At 53.4% G+C, this 14,489-nt stretch overlaps 1 protein-coding gene across 8 annotated transcripts; it reads left to right on the forward strand.

Moving 5' to 3' along the window:
• Positions 1-154: 154 nt before the first annotated feature.
• On the forward strand, positions 155-14,287 carry DUSP13B (dual specificity phosphatase 13B). 8 transcript variants are annotated; one of them, XM_073240795.1, is made up of 11 exons: positions 155-396; positions 1,284-1,320; positions 1,453-1,670; positions 2,450-2,667; positions 4,140-4,192; positions 6,593-6,697; positions 7,714-7,808; positions 10,277-10,468; positions 11,319-11,492; positions 12,915-13,135; positions 13,841-14,287. In XM_073240795.1, exons 3-11 carry the CDS (start codon positions 1,462-1,464, stop codon positions 14,041-14,043), a joined length of 1,470 nt encoding a protein of 489 aa, XP_073096896.1. In that variant the 5' UTR covers positions 155-396; positions 1,284-1,320; positions 1,453-1,461; the 3' UTR covers positions 14,044-14,287. The 8 variants fall into 8 exon arrangements, with proteins under 8 accessions (XP_073096896.1, XP_036869261.1, XP_036869260.2 ...); XM_037013364.2 differs by lacking the exons at positions 155-396; positions 1,284-1,320; positions 2,450-2,667 and having other exon boundaries at positions 1,614-1,670; XM_037013363.2 differs by lacking the exons at positions 155-396; positions 1,284-1,320; positions 1,453-1,670 and having other exon boundaries at positions 2,529-2,667; positions 3,985-4,192.
• Positions 14,288-14,489: the final 202 nt, after the last annotated feature.

Below are 14,489 nucleotides of genomic sequence, written 5' to 3' on the forward strand. Positions count from 1 at the left end.
GAAATGCAGCAAGGAAACTCGAGGACGCATGCGTCAGGCACAAAGCCAAAGTGGAAGAAGGGCCTAGGAAGAGGGGGCGGGGCTTATGGGATTAATAAATGGAGTTTGGGGAGAAGAGGAAGTTATCCTAATCCTTTGAAGGGAGTCAGCTCCTCTTTAAGAGCCAGTTCCTAATGATCATGGTCACCATTTATTGCCCCGTTATTCTGACAGTCCCTAGGCCAAATACCATATAAATATCCCACTTAATCCTTACGCCAATTTTACAGGTTAATTACAACACAGAAGACCCAAGAAACTTGCCTAAGGTACGGGAGTTAATATGTGCCAAAGCCAGTATTCCTATAACTTCAGAACCTGTGCTCTGCTCACTCCACTATAATACCCCACTTTAAGGTAAGTCCCAGCAGTGGCATAAACCAAGCCCAAAACCACCTGCAACCTGGACTCCAGCCCCTCCTGGACCTTGCTGCCCATGTAAAGCAGGGAAGACTTCAGTGGCTCTGATGGGGGCAGGGACAGGCTCTGGGGTGGACATGAGCACAGACTGCTTCCATGGGATTCCCTTCTGTGGTCTTTACTCTCAAGCTGGACTCAAGGCCAGGGGCAGCTGGGAACCTTCCCACTGCAACTGGTACACCCCTCCCAGCCCTATCAGGGACCTTCATGAAGTCACTGAGAGTGGGTAAGACATCTCACTGCTCCTGCCAATAACTGATTCTGGAAGAAGGACATAGACTTTTCTCAGTTTCTATTGTGGGACAAAAGCCCTTTATAGGTAGAGGAATCTACCTCCCACTGCCAAAATGTTACTCATGACAGGCCTTTTGCCCCTTTAGAAAGTCTAGAGAACATTCACCTCCCTTCTCCCCCTTTGACATGTATTGCCCCTTTCAGCCTTCTCTTTTAAGAAATCATCTTCATTATAGAACTTGTCAAACTTTCCCCCAAACCCTGTGGACTCCTTTTAGATGAGGACTTCCACGCCTCCTCTCCAGATTTCTCTGACTACCACTCAGGAAACTTTCCCTGAGCGCCATAGTCCATAGGCTTATCCAACAGCCAGACCTGCAGAGCCTTCTCTGTCATTCATCCTAGAGCCAACCACCTCCTCTCTACCCTAGATCCATAACTTTTAGCTCAGTCCTCAGAACCAGAGTGGGCTTTAAACCTATTAATTCGACAAATGTTTCTTAAGCACCCACTATGTGTTAGACCCAGAACATCCTTTGTTTCGTTTAATCCTCACAGTTCTTTGAGGTCCCATTATCCTTATTTTACAGATGAAGAAACTAAGGTGAAGCAAAGCGACTTGCAGAGGTATGTCTGATTCTATGTTGTTATGGTGTTTGGGGTCAAGCGGGTGACTTGGTAAGGAAATATCCTGTTCTCTCTGGAGGCTCCTGTGCTGAGTCACTTGCTCCTGTCCCACCTGTCCCTGCCAATCTCCAGGAAGGAGTAATGACACTGGAGAGGCAGAGAGGAGTGACTGCAGAGACAGAGGGGTGGGTGGCCTGGCTTATGGCTGAGGCCTCGCTCCCAGAGCTGAGGGGAGATGCCGAAGCCACACCTTGCCCCAGTGTCTTAGAACTGGAAGAGCTCCTGAGAGCAGGGAAGGTTTCTTGCAGCCGCGTGGATGAAGTTTGGCCCAACCTTTACATAGGAGATGCGTGAGTGGTAGCTGGGCGGGGCTGGGGAGGGAGAAAGAAAGCCTCTGTACCAGAGATAGCGATGAGAGGCACAGGAGAAACAGTTCTGCTCTGAGCATGCCAGGCCAGGGATTTTTCTCCAGGACCCCTGTGCTGGGGACAGTGCAGTGGCTAGGTGTGGTCACCAGGGGGAGCAGGGCCTTTACCTGCCTGAAAGCTCCCAGAGGTTCCTGGAATCTTCTGGCACATCCAGGACAGGGGGCGGTTTTGGGGTGCAGAGGCCTGGGGAATGGTGACTTGAGGTATGAGATAGGATGGATAGAGAATTCCCCATCCAGGCTCCAGCCTCCCTCCTCTGGACACAGAGTGGGTGAGGAAGCCTGACTAAAGGTGAATCAGGAAAGGTGTCACCTCTAATAGGCATTTGCAGGTAGAAGCAGCTGTGGGGTTAGTGGCCAGGAGAGGCCAGATGTACGTGGGAGGGCGTGGTGCAGGAAAGGAGGGGCAGCTGGATCCCTGAGCTGAAGCAATCCTTTGTTTCCTGTGTTGGCCAAGGCATGGTCAGATCACCTCAGGAACCAAAGAGAGTCTAAAGATAACTTCTTATGCCATCAGACCTCTCAGTAGAAAACTCTGAGGGTGGGGCTGTGAGCTGTGGACCCCGGCTCAAGCTTACTGGGTTCCTTCCGGTTCCCCTTGGACCCTAAGGGCTCTGTCCCTCTGAAGCAGGGGCCAGACAAAACATCCGCCCTGAGCCCCATGGCTCAGCTGGCACCCAGCCTCCCTCCTTCCCTCCCCAGGGCCACGGCAAATAACCGCTTTGAGCTGTGGAAGCTGGGCATCACCCATGTGCTGAACGCCGCCCATGGAGGCCTCTACTGTCAGGGCAGCCCTGACTTCTATGGCAGCAGTGTGACCTATCTAGGGGTGCCAGCCCACGACCTCCCAGATTTCAACATCAGTGCCTACTTCTCCTCTGCAGCTGACTTCATCCATCGAGCCCTCAGCACACCTGGGGGTAGGAATTGGGATCTGAACCCACATCCCATCCTTCTCAGTCATGGGGGATGTTCAGTTTCCCCTCAAACATCAGTGCATGCCCTCCCATCCCTAGTTTTTAAAAAGCCATCAGCACTCTGCTCAGTGCTCCAGCAGTTTCTCCAACCTCCTTGTTTCATAGAGACCTAGAATACAAGGTCATGCCGTGAGTTAGGGGCAGCCCTGGGGCTGGAAGTCGAGTCCCCCAAACAGCAAATGGTTCTTTCTCTGCATCACTCAGCTTTGGGAAAGTGCCATTTAGTACCTAGATGTCTGGTTTCTGCCCCTAAGTACCTTCACATGGAAAAAAACCCTCTAATATCCAGGGTCCAACAAAGGAGCCTGGGCACGCTGGAGCCCCTGCCTTGCGTTCATCCTCGGTTAGAGCTGTACCCGTGCTACCTGACCCTGGGCAAGCCAGTGTCCCTTTCTGGACATCAGTTTCCAATTTACATGATGGGAAAGACAAGACCATGGCTCATAGCAGTTATTAACATTTGAGCACTTTGACATTCATTTGTTCCTCCACCATTCATTCACCAGGTATTTCTTATCCTCCTGGGCGACAATACTGGGAATCTACACTTAGAAAAAGCAGAGCGTCTGCCCTCGTGGCACTTACCCTTGTATGTCAGGTGGAACGACAGTCAGCATCTGAAGTATTATGAGTACTATTCATATGAGTGGGCAGCTGAAGAGCTGTGGGAGCCCAGGGCAGGGTGCTCAATTCAGAGGCTCAGGGAGGTGGGGGCGCTTCCCTCTACAACAGTGCTCACTAGGCCACACGCTGAAAGGATGAGCAGCTCTGTGATTCAAACGATACCATGAGCGGTCAGGGAAGTCTATACAAGGAGGCCACATGTCACATGTGTCAGCTGAAACCTGACAGATGGGTGATGGACATTAGTCAGACCAAGAGTGGGGAAAGTTTTACAAGTGTTGGAATCACATGTTCTAAGGCTGGAGACAAGAGACCATGACAGCTCCGAGGGACAGAGAGGCCCCCAGCGTTTCTAGAGCTGAGGTTGGGGTTCCTAGGGCAGGGTCAGCAGGGGCCTGCTCACAGAGGGCCTTGTAAGCCATGTTAAGGAGTTTGGACCCCATTCTAAGGGTAGGCCAAATAGATGTTGGTCTATCTGTTTGACAGATCCGGAAACTGAGGCCCGTAAAGGCCGAGTGATTTGCACAGGGTCACAGAGCACTCCCAAGGCAGGGCAGAGAAAGGAACTTGGGTCCCCCTGCCAGCCCCTTGGTGGGCCGGCTGGTGGGAAAGGGCTTCACCAGGGTGTTTCCTCAGCCAAGGTCCTGGTGCACTGTGTGGTCGGGGTGAGCCGCTCCGCCACCCTGGTGCTGGCCTACCTCATGCTGCACCAGCAGCTGTCCCTGCGCCAGGCGGTGGTCACTGTGCGGCAGCGCCGATGGGTCTTCCCCAACCGAGGCTTCCTTCACCAGCTCTGCCAGTTGGACCAGCAGCTTCGGGGTGCAGTCCAGACCTGTGGGGCCAGGTAAGGGCCAGGCAGGGCTTGGAGGGGCAAGGCTGGGTGTGGCTTGAGAGGCCAGATGAGGAGGCCTGTAGAGAGAACACAGAAGGGAAGGCCAGTGAGGCTGGAAGTAAGAGGGCAGGTGAGGGCTGGCAGGGGGCATGGGATGGGACCAGTTCAGGGACTGGTTGCCAGGGCTGTGTATGGCCAGAAGTGAGGGTTGAAGGGGGCCTGGCCCTCTCCCTACCCTCTTGGGCTCCCCTAACCAACCCCAGGTCCCATCAGGGCCTGGCCAAGGCAACCCTCCAGTAGGGCCCTCCCTGTTCCCCAGCCCACCTATATCTTCAGACCCCAGCGAGGATGGAAAGGCTAGGAAGGATAGGGGCAGGAAGCATAAAATGGGAGAGGTGAGGCCTTCCTCCCTGGTCCTGATGTCCTGTGCTGGGTGCCCAGCCTCCGGGCTGGAAGCCTATGGGGACTCCGTTGAGCCCCACCAAGGCAGCAGCACAGCCAGCCCTGGAGCCTGCGGGCTGTTGGGACCTTCCCACACCTCTGCACGCCCTCCCCTCGGGTGTGGGCCCCAGCAGCCGCTCTTGGGGAGAAGTGTGGTGCCAGACCTAGTCACTTCCCATGTCTGCCTAGCCTCACCATCCGCACAATGGAGAAGGACGACCATGCTCCTGCCAGCAGCGTGACCTCCTCTCACAAGCCCTGCTTAATATAAAGTTCTCCTGTCATCATGCCACTAGGTTCTCTGCCGAACCCAGTACCCCACTCCCTACCCCCCACCCAGTCTGATCTCAGAGATCTACAGAAGGACCCTCCCGAACTTCCCTTCCTCTCTGGTTCTGGGTACTCCCTTTAGGATGTAAAGCTCTTCCTGATATCTATCCTGACTCCTTCCTGCTTGCATTTACCGCCTACTTTCCTGTTCTGTGTTCAGGGCATTTGGAACAACACCAAACTGTCCTTAGCTGCACAAGGAGAACAGATCCCATTACCTCCTCTCCCCAAGCCTCCTCCCTCCTGCTGGAGGCTCCAATGACCCCAGTTGCCCAGTAGAAGGAGTTGGGGTCCCTCAGCAGTAGCATTGCTTCTCAGGCTCCCAGCCACAGGTAGTCGCCAAGGTGGGCATGTTTCTTTGGCATCAGCCCTGTGTTTTCTTCCAACTCAGTTGGGAGGAGGTAGGGGTGTCTCTTGGCTGTGGGGGCACTAGGATTGTGTGGAAGCTGCAGAGGGCCCACTGCCCTTCTCCCGCTATGCCCAGGCTGGGTCTGCCCCTGTCTGGCTCCAAGAGCCCACCTTCCTCACACCTACATGGACCCTGAGGGCCACCAGCTGGGAGCTTAAGCCTCCAGAGCTGCCCTCTGCTCCCTCTAGGGGGCCTCCAGCTCCTGCTTCCCCTACTGCTCCTCCCCTAATCCCTCCTCAGCCCTGACTTTGGCTGTGCCGCACCCCCACTGGCTCACAGGGGCTGCCAGTTGCAAGGGGTGATTGGCCTAGGTGTTCCTGAGAATGGGAAGAGTGGCAGTACCTCTTTCTGCCAAGAGCTTCCCAGGTCATGAACTGAATTCCCCCTGCCCCCTGCCCATAAGAGCTGTTTTTTTCTCTGGACGCACAGTCAGCCCAGCCAAGGGGGAGCACTTTAACAATACCAACCCCTTTCCACATACTGTCAGGAGGATGAGCATCTTGGGGACGGGGATGAGGGTAGGATAGAGGGCTAAGTTTAGATTTTGGGGGTGAGTGTAATGGAAGAAAAATTAGGGGTGTAGCTGGGGCTGGGATTAGAGTTTGGGGGTGAGTGTAATGGAAGAAAATTAGGGTTGTGGCTGGAGCTGGGATTAGGCCTGGGGCTAAGCTGGGTGTCACTTAGTTACTGGTGAAACTTAGTTGTGGGTTGCTCTATGGGATAGGCATGTGCATTCCCATCCTGCTCTCTTTCCTCTAAACAGGTTTCAGGAACCTAGCAGAGCAGCAGATCTCTGATCATATCTGATCACCCCACTTCTTTGCCCTAGGACTTCTAAATACCCTGATCTCCAACCTCAGCATCTCTCCCATCAGGCAGCTAGCTTTGGGGGAGTCACTTGGGCTACAACACTGCACAGTTCCTGGGGTGTCATCCACCAAATAGTCTGCAACCAGGGCCCCCAGGTTGTGCAGTGCACAGCCTGTGCAGCCATACACAGCAGTCCCAGGGCTGGGGGCCCTGAAAGATGAGGGGACCACTGGGAGAAGCCAACTTCCTCCATGATCTCTGGGCCCCAAACCTGCTTCCTCATTTCTCCTAGCACCCTTACCTTCTGACCTGACAAGGCAGAAGCAGGTTTAGATGGCAGCTATTGCCTCTGCCCTGACAAACCCCAGCCAATCTGGGCCTTGGTTAACCTGCCTATAATGTGGATCTCGTCTCTCCCCCAGGGATGGCCCTTAGTCCCTGCCACAGGGCTCTGCCACTTCACCAGCCTGGCACTGGTCCTGCTGGCCCTGCTGGCCGCTCTGGCCCAGGTGGATACCAAGAAGATGGTAAGAGTCCAGTGTGGGGTCTGCCCTAGAGCCTACTGCTCCATCTGCTTCCCCCTACTGCCTAGGCTCAGCCACTGCCTTCAGTCCCCACAGGTGGGAATGGGCTGCCCTCTCAGCCACCTCATCCAGGCAACTCAAGTTCCCTCAGGAGGAGAGGGAGCATGGGAGGAAAGCGGAGTCCTTAGCCCCCGGAGCTTGGACTTCAGAAACCCAGTGGAGGGGTGCCCATGGGTGTGCATGTCTCTGTGTGTGTCTGCTATCTGGGAGTGTGAGCAGGGAAGTGTGAGTGGGTATATGGGGAGCGTCTCTGGAGTACAGGGACCAGTATTAATAGGCCCAATCCAAGGTCCCTGACTACAGTCAGCCTCTGGGGGAACCTTACAGACCATTTCACTGGCCCCAAGGGATGGTGGGGCCTGGGCCAGGAATGCCTTCTGGGAGAGAGGGAAGCTTGGCAAAGGGCAGAGTGGCTTCTCGACACACAGCTTCTGACTACTAGCCAGGATTGGCCTAAAGACCTGCTCTGAACTCCATTTATCTTTTTATCTGCCTGCACTTCCCTCAACCTAAGTCTTCCAGATCTTAATCCTGGACCAGTCATATAATCCTTAGCTTCCAGCTAAGGGTCTCTGGACATGGGTTCTGATGTTGGCAATGCTGCCAGTTTGTGTGTAATTTTGGCTAATCTCTTCTCTGTCCTCTTCCATCTTCCAAAGCTGGCAGATCCTTCCAGCATTAACCTTCTACCCAAGTTCCACACCACCCGTGAAGGCCAAGGGAACTTTCAAAAGGGCATATTCAGTCTTACTTCTCTCTGCCCCACAATCAACATACACATACACACATACCATAGGCAGACCCCTGCCGGGCTGCCTCTGCTCCCAGCAGGGCCAGGTGCCTGGCTGGGCTTGGACTGACCATGCCCAGGGCCCAGGGTGAGCTGGGAGTGGCAGGGGGCGGCTGGAAGAGGGGAGAAGCACATCATGCTTTATAATTAAACTCAAATCAAAAAATAGAAACAGCATCAAGTGTGCAGAGACAGGCAGCTGGAAGCCGGCAGCACAGAGTGCCCGTCAGAGAAGACCACAGCCTGGGTCAGATACCCCCACAGGTGGGTAACTGCCCCCCTTCAAAGGGAACACAGAGCATGCTGGGTATTGAGGGACAGGGCACCTGTGCTTGTGTGTATTGTGTGGGGAGTGAGTTGGATTAGGGGACATACTGGGTCAGAGATAGTGGCACAGACAAAACATAGTTGAGTCAGAAAGACCTGGATTTGAATCCCAGCTCCCATGCTTATTAGCTGTGTGACCTGAGGCATATTGCTTAAATTCTCTGAGCCTAAAAAAAAAATTCTCTGAGCCTCAGTTTCCTCATCTGAAAAATAGGGATGATGATAGCTGCTTCATAAGGGTACTGTGAGGATTCAGTGAGAAAATGTAGAATAACGATTATTGCTGGACAGAGAAGGAAATGTCAGGAAACATAAAGAGAGAGAAATCGAGCCTCACATCCTGTGGGGAAGTTACTGTCTCCCAGGATATGGCAGAAGCTTGGAAGGGTAAGGGTAATAATAGTGAGATGCGCCATTTACTGGGATTTATTATCTCATGGAATTGTCCCAGCAGCCTCACTGAGGACGCTGGCTTAGAGAAGAGCACACGGAGACAAGTCCGAGGCCTGAGCACTGCCCAGGTCTGCCCCCCTCCAAGGCCTGAGTGCTGCATGCAGAGCCCCACCGACAGCCCACTGGTGGCCACCTGTCTGCCACCCTCCCCCACGCTTCCTGCACCAGCCTCCTCACTTGTCTCCGCTGAGATCTCCCGCCCACCTGTCCTGTGGTCCCAGTCCCATCTGGTCTGCCTGGGGAGGGAAAGGAAGCAGGGAGAGTGGGCAGGCGGGGAGACCAGGGGGAGCTTCGGCTGAGGAGAGGGATAGCAAACAGCTGCCCCCTGCCCGGAGGAAGCCTGTGCCTTGGCCTGAGGCCACTGGCACACAGGGTGGTGTACTGGGAAGCTGAGGAGGAGTGTGTACTCCTGTGAGAGGCTGGGAGACAGAGGCAACTGAGGGAGCAACCCAAGAGAGGAGAAACACGAAGAAAACAAGTGTCTGCACCTGTAAATGGTGGCGCGAGAGAAAGCAAGCCCCGGCCCAGAGGCAGCTGTTCAGCTTAGGGAGGAGCTGGAGGAAGGATGCAGAGTAACAAGAGTGAGTGGGAGAAGAGCCAGACCGGGCCCTGTCCCTGCCGGACTTTGGGCTCGTGCTTCACCCTCAGTGGCCGAGGGTTTGTGAGAGGAGGTGCCAGGCAGGGCCCTTGGCGATCCCCGTCTGGGGGTGTCAGAGACAGGGCAACTGCTGCAGCTACTGGCCCCCCTCTCGTGTGTGTGCCTGGAGCTTGGAGGATGAGTCAGAGGCATGGGGTGGGGCTGACCCTTGCCTAAGAGGGAGGCTGAAACCCCAGTGGGACAGAGCAGACAGGTGGGGGGTATGTCCATGAGCATTAGGTGTGAGGCCTGAAGTGGGACCTGACAAGGACCTACCTAAGTCCAAGGAAAAGACCCCATTCTCCAGATCTGGGCCTAAGGCTCATAGGAGGCTGAGGCTTGGGCTGTGGCCTAGCAGACCCCAACCCCCAAGTCCTCTCAGGAGTCTCCAGGAGGAGCGGGGTTCAGCTGTTTCTCAGAGTGTGGCTGCCGGCTCCCAGGCAAGCTGCGCTGCGAGGCACCCACGGGCCACTGGGTGGCGGCATTACCCCACACCAAACTCAGAGGCAGGCCAGCGTCTGTCAAGCTTTCCAAAGCAGCGTCTTGTACCCTCTGGGGCTCATGCAACCCCAGCTGGTGGCTCCAGACCAGGGTGGCGGTTGGAAGCCTGGGAGATTTGCCCACCCCAACGCACTGCACTGCTTCCTACCCTGTGGTGACTGGGTAACCCAGCCTCTTCTCTCAGTCTCAGGTCAGACCCCCAGAAAAAAGTAAGGATCTTTAAGATGAGAAAGAGAAACAGTGGCCAAGACAGGAGCAAACACTTGCTCTGGGTCAGCGAATGAGTCATGGTCAGGCTCTCCTCCTTCTGTTTAAAGTTCTCTTCCCAGCACTTCAGGTAGCCTCCCTTCTCAATGGGGAGTTCCAGGGCCAAGAGTCTTTAATCCCAAAGAGATGCCAAGCAGGGATGGGGCTTGGGGTACTTACATTCACAGCGGCCAAGGTCTTCCCTCAGACCCCACCCCCATGGGCTATAAGGAAGGACATGGAATTTTAGCTGCTTCACAGCGTTTGTGTTCTGGGCGGAACCTGCCTGCCCCATTCCAATCACAGCTGAGTCCTGTTCCTGTGCCCACTCCCCAACTCCTGGCCCCAGACCATGCCCTAGGCAGGTGGCAGGCCACTCAGCCTGCCCTGAGAGGTCACAGTGGGGGATGAGGGGAAAGTCCGGGTCTTCACTTCCACCCTGCCCAGCAGCTGACCACTGGGCAGGCTTAGCCAAGCCCATGGCCTCGTGGGTGCCTGTTTCTCTTCCTGGTCTGAGCACCACCCACCAAAAAGAAAAGACGTTCTTCCCAGTTTGTACCTTTCCTAGTTCCCGGCTGAGGGTGCCAGGCACACGGAGCCAAGATAGGCACTCCTTCCCAGCACAGCACCAGATGCAGCTTCTGGTGCCACTGACACCCCAGCTCTGCAGGGCTCCAGAGTCCCTCAGCCAGCCGACTCCTGATGCTGCCCACCCAACCTGGGCAAGGCCTGACCTGCAGCACTCGCCTGAGTTGTGGGGGTAAGGAGGAAAATCCCAGGGCCTGTAGGCAGATGAGTAACAGCAACACCTCTGTAGGGACAGATGGGTTAGAGACCAATCTCCTGAGTCCCCAGTAATGGTAATTGGAAGCACTGGGGATGGAACTGAAGGAGCACAAAACTGGATTGAAACCCCAACCTTGCTACTTATCAGCCATGAAGCTTTGGGCATCATTTTTTAAAAGTGCTCTCTGTCCTTCAGCTTGCTCCTGTGTAAACTAGGGGCCTAACACAAGTGAGGCACCAGGCCCAGAGAGGCATTCACGACTCATTCAGTAAGGAAACTCTAACAAATGCTGGTTCACAGCCCAGGTCCTTCACTCCAGAGAAGCACCTGACACTGGGAGGGGCTGGGGGCCTGAGGACCAGCCCTGGAAGCAGCAGAGGAGGACATGAGATGAGCTGCCCAGGTTGCAGGGCCTTCCTAGGTATTCTTTGGGGGCCACAGCCAGCTGGGGTCTCCAACCCTACACAGTCCCAAGTGACCAATGACTTAAGGGGTAGGGTCTGCACTGATTAGTTGCCACAAACAGGGAACTCCAGGGGTCCCTTGGCTAAAGCTTCCAACATCAGAGACCTCTGGAGAGGGCAGGAGAGAGGCTTCCTAGCTCCACAGCTGTGACAAGGGGTTGGTTCCCTTGTTCCCTGGGAAAAGGGGGTAGGTCTCAGCCTCAGCTGTGCTGGTTAATATCTTTCTCTAACATAGCTGAGAGCCCTTCCTGCAACAACTCAGGCCACCTGGGCACTGCATCATGCCTGGGCCTCCCTGCCAGCTGGACTAACCTTCGGGGAGCCTGTCCCCAGCCACCCCAGTGTCCTCTCTGTTCCAGGATGGACTCACTACAGAAGCAGGACCTCCGGAGACCCAAGATCCACAGGGCAGTCCAGGAGCTCCCCTACCAGCCACCCACACTGGCCTCCTTGCAGCGCTTGCTATGGGTCCAGCGGGCTGCCACGCCAAGCCACATCGACGAGGTCTGGCCCAGCCTCTTCCTGGGAGATGCGTAAGTACAACCCAAGTGGTGGGTGGAGGGAGCAGAAGGGAGACCTCTCCCAGAGACCCCTAGGGACAGAGTGGTATCCTGATGGCCTCTATCTTTTTCCTTTTATATTGTTCTTTTTTATATCATTCTTTCCTTTTATATTATCATTGCTTTTAACTGTGGAAATAGAACACATAAAAGAAAAGTACCCAGGGAATATATGAACAGTTTCACCACCCAGGTCAGAAATAGGCCATTACTTGTATCCCAGAAGACCTTGCCGAATCTTTCTCATAACCCAACCATTAAGTGTTGAAATAATGATTTCCTTGTGTTTCTTTGTAGTTTTACCACCTATGTACCTAACCTGCCTTTTGAAGTTATATGAATAGAATCGTATTGTGTATTTTGTGTTTAGCATTATTTACTCAAAATTGTGAGATTCATCCATATTATTATGTGTAGCTATAGTTCACTCATTTTTCATTGCTGTATACAATTAATTTGCATGAATACACCATAATTACCTGTTCTGTTGTACATGGACATTTGAGTTGTTTTTACTTTTGTCTCCTAGAAACAGTGATCCTAGGAACATTGTAGTACTTGTGTCTGTGGAACTCTCTAGGGTGTACATATATGTAGTAGAATTGTGACCTACTCTCCTCAAAAGGTATCTTAATATTTAGGACATATGGGTCAATATATGTGGATTTTAGAAATTTTCCTTAATATTTAGAGAATATAGATCAATAACTTATTAACAATATGATGCTATTCCTCCCCCAACACATATAACCAGTAATAAAATCCTTGCTGGCTTTTTAAAAATGCATACACATGTACATACAAACATGCTCTATCACAATTTTGTTCCAAAAATGGTAGCACTTTATAATCTCATTTTGTAATCTGCCTTATATAGAAAGCTTTCTTAAATGGAGTTACACAACATACTGTTAAACATTTTTAAACATTGTCATCTTGTATTCTGCATATTTCACAGGTTCTGAATATAGAATGAATACCTTTCCTTGTTCACCTGCATTTAGCTTTTCATGGTTGCATAGCATTTCATTTAGGTATCCCATACTCAATCTCCTATTATAGGATGTTTGGTGATTTTTTTCCTTAATTTTTCACTCTTTTCCTTATTATTAGATCCAGTTTACATATATCTTTAGGCACATTTTGGATTTTTAAGTCCCCCAGAAGGAGACTTGCTGGGGCAAAGTCGGAATACTTTTTTAAGGCTTTTGATGCATGTGGCCAAACTGCCCTCCAGAAAAGCCTGAGTGGGAGTCCAGAACTCTAATTAGAGGAGTCCAGACTCACCACTGGAGGGGGATGGCAGAGGAGGGAAGGGGGCAAGTTCCAACTCAGCCAGAGCTGACCCACTGAGACCTACCCCTACTTCCCAACCTCCCTGTGCCCTCCGTCCAGGTACGCAGCCCGGGACAAGAACAAACTGGTCCAGCTGGGCATCACCCACATTGTGAATGTCGCTGCAGGCAAGTTTCAAGTGGACACGGGTGCCAAGTTCTACCGAGGAATGCCATTGGAGTACTATGGCATTGAGGCCGATGACAACCCCTTCTTTGACCTCAGTGTCTACTTTCTGCCTGTTGCTCGATATATCCGAACTGCCCTCAGTGTTCCCCAAGGTGGGCTGCTGGGAAGGCCCTGGGGTGGAAGGGGGGCAGGGCTGGGATCTGGGGCACCTGTTTCCTCAGTAGCACCAAGGGGGCAAGGCAGCCAGAGCCAGAACTCCTTCAACAACCCTCCCATCCCAGGAGCCAAAGAGCTACCACCATGTAGTGAGCATCCCCTTCAGGGACACCCTAGAAACCAACAATCACAGACATAACCAAGCAGCATGGTCATCAGTGTAACCACAGCCCTCAGTAAGAGGTCAGGTATTAGGCAGAAGGTACAGGACCTAGCAAAGGCTGAGCAGGCCTCTCGAAATGAGGCTTCTCCATACAGCTGCAGGGGCGGGGGAGAGGGCAGGACTTGGGGAAAGGGAGGGAGGTGAACACCCTTGTAATTCGCCACAAACCCAGGGGACTCCAGGAGCATTGTCCCCGCTTCACCACACTAGGGTTGCAAAGGATGCCAGAGGAGGCATCTTGGACCAAGAGAAAGGAACCCCAGCTCTTAACCGTAGCTTTACCACTAATTGGCTGTGTGACCTGAGCCAGTCCCTTTCCCTCTCAGGGCCTCAGTTGCCCCATCTGACAGTAAGGACAGTGTCTACATTCCAGAATGCTGTGATAGGTGGACTGAAGGATGGCTAGAAGCATCTTTGATTCCCAAAGGGATGGGCTTGTGAGGGCAGGTAGCTGACTCTAGGTTGGGTCTCCCCGCAGGTCGCGTGCTGGTACACTGCGCAATGGGGGTCAGCCGCTCCGCCACAGTTGTCCTGGCCTTCCTCATGATCTGCGAGAACATGACGCTGGTGGAGGCCATCCAGGCGGTGCAGGCCCACCGCAATATCTGTCCCAACTCGGGCTTCCTCCGGCAGCTCCAGGTTCTGGACAACCGACTGGGGCGAGAGACAGGGAGACTCTGACTTGATGGGCAGCCAGGAGCCCTGACTCTGTGGCCAGCATGTCCTGACCCAATCAGCCTGGCCCTGGGGACGGCAGCCTCTGCTATTTCCAGTGACCTTGAGATGTATAGTAAGTGGGGGTTTAGCTGAGACAGAGTTGGGTGGTGATTTTTAGCAGATGGATTTCCCTGACCCAATCCAGAGACTCTTTATGCAAAGGAGAGCTCAGTCTGTCTCTATAATAAAAGATTCATCATAATAAAGACACGAGATCTCCTTGTGGTTTGTGGGGTGGTGGCTTGCTCCCAGGATGGCCACAGGGATGCAGGGGCTTGCCCACGGATTCAGCACGATGGCGGTGAACAGAAGGAGTCTGAACCCATGTCAAGGCTTCATGGAGAAAGAGGGCAGATGAGGATCAGTTAGTGGTATCTGCCGTGGGTACAAGAAGGAGAAGTGGGGGTACA

Source organism: Manis javanica, chromosome 7, assembly GCF_040802235.1.
Source record: "Manis javanica isolate MJ-LG chromosome 7, MJ_LKY, whole genome shotgun sequence".
In the NCBI taxonomy this organism is placed as follows: domain Eukaryota; kingdom Metazoa; phylum Chordata; class Mammalia; order Pholidota; family Manidae; genus Manis; species Manis javanica.

Coding starts and splice junctions, on each gene's coding strand:
- DUSP13B (XM_073240795.1), top strand. CDS start 1,462: ATGACACTGGAGAGGCAGAGAGGAGTGACTGCAGAGACAGAGGGGTGG. Junction 7,809..10,276: donor TGGGTCAGATACCCCCACAG/GTGGGTAACTGC, acceptor TACCTTTCCTAG/TTCCCGGCTGAGGGTGCCAG. Junction 10,469..11,318: donor CACTCGCCTGAGTTGTGGGG/GTAAGGAGGAAA, acceptor TCTCTGTTCCAG/GATGGACTCACTACAGAAGC.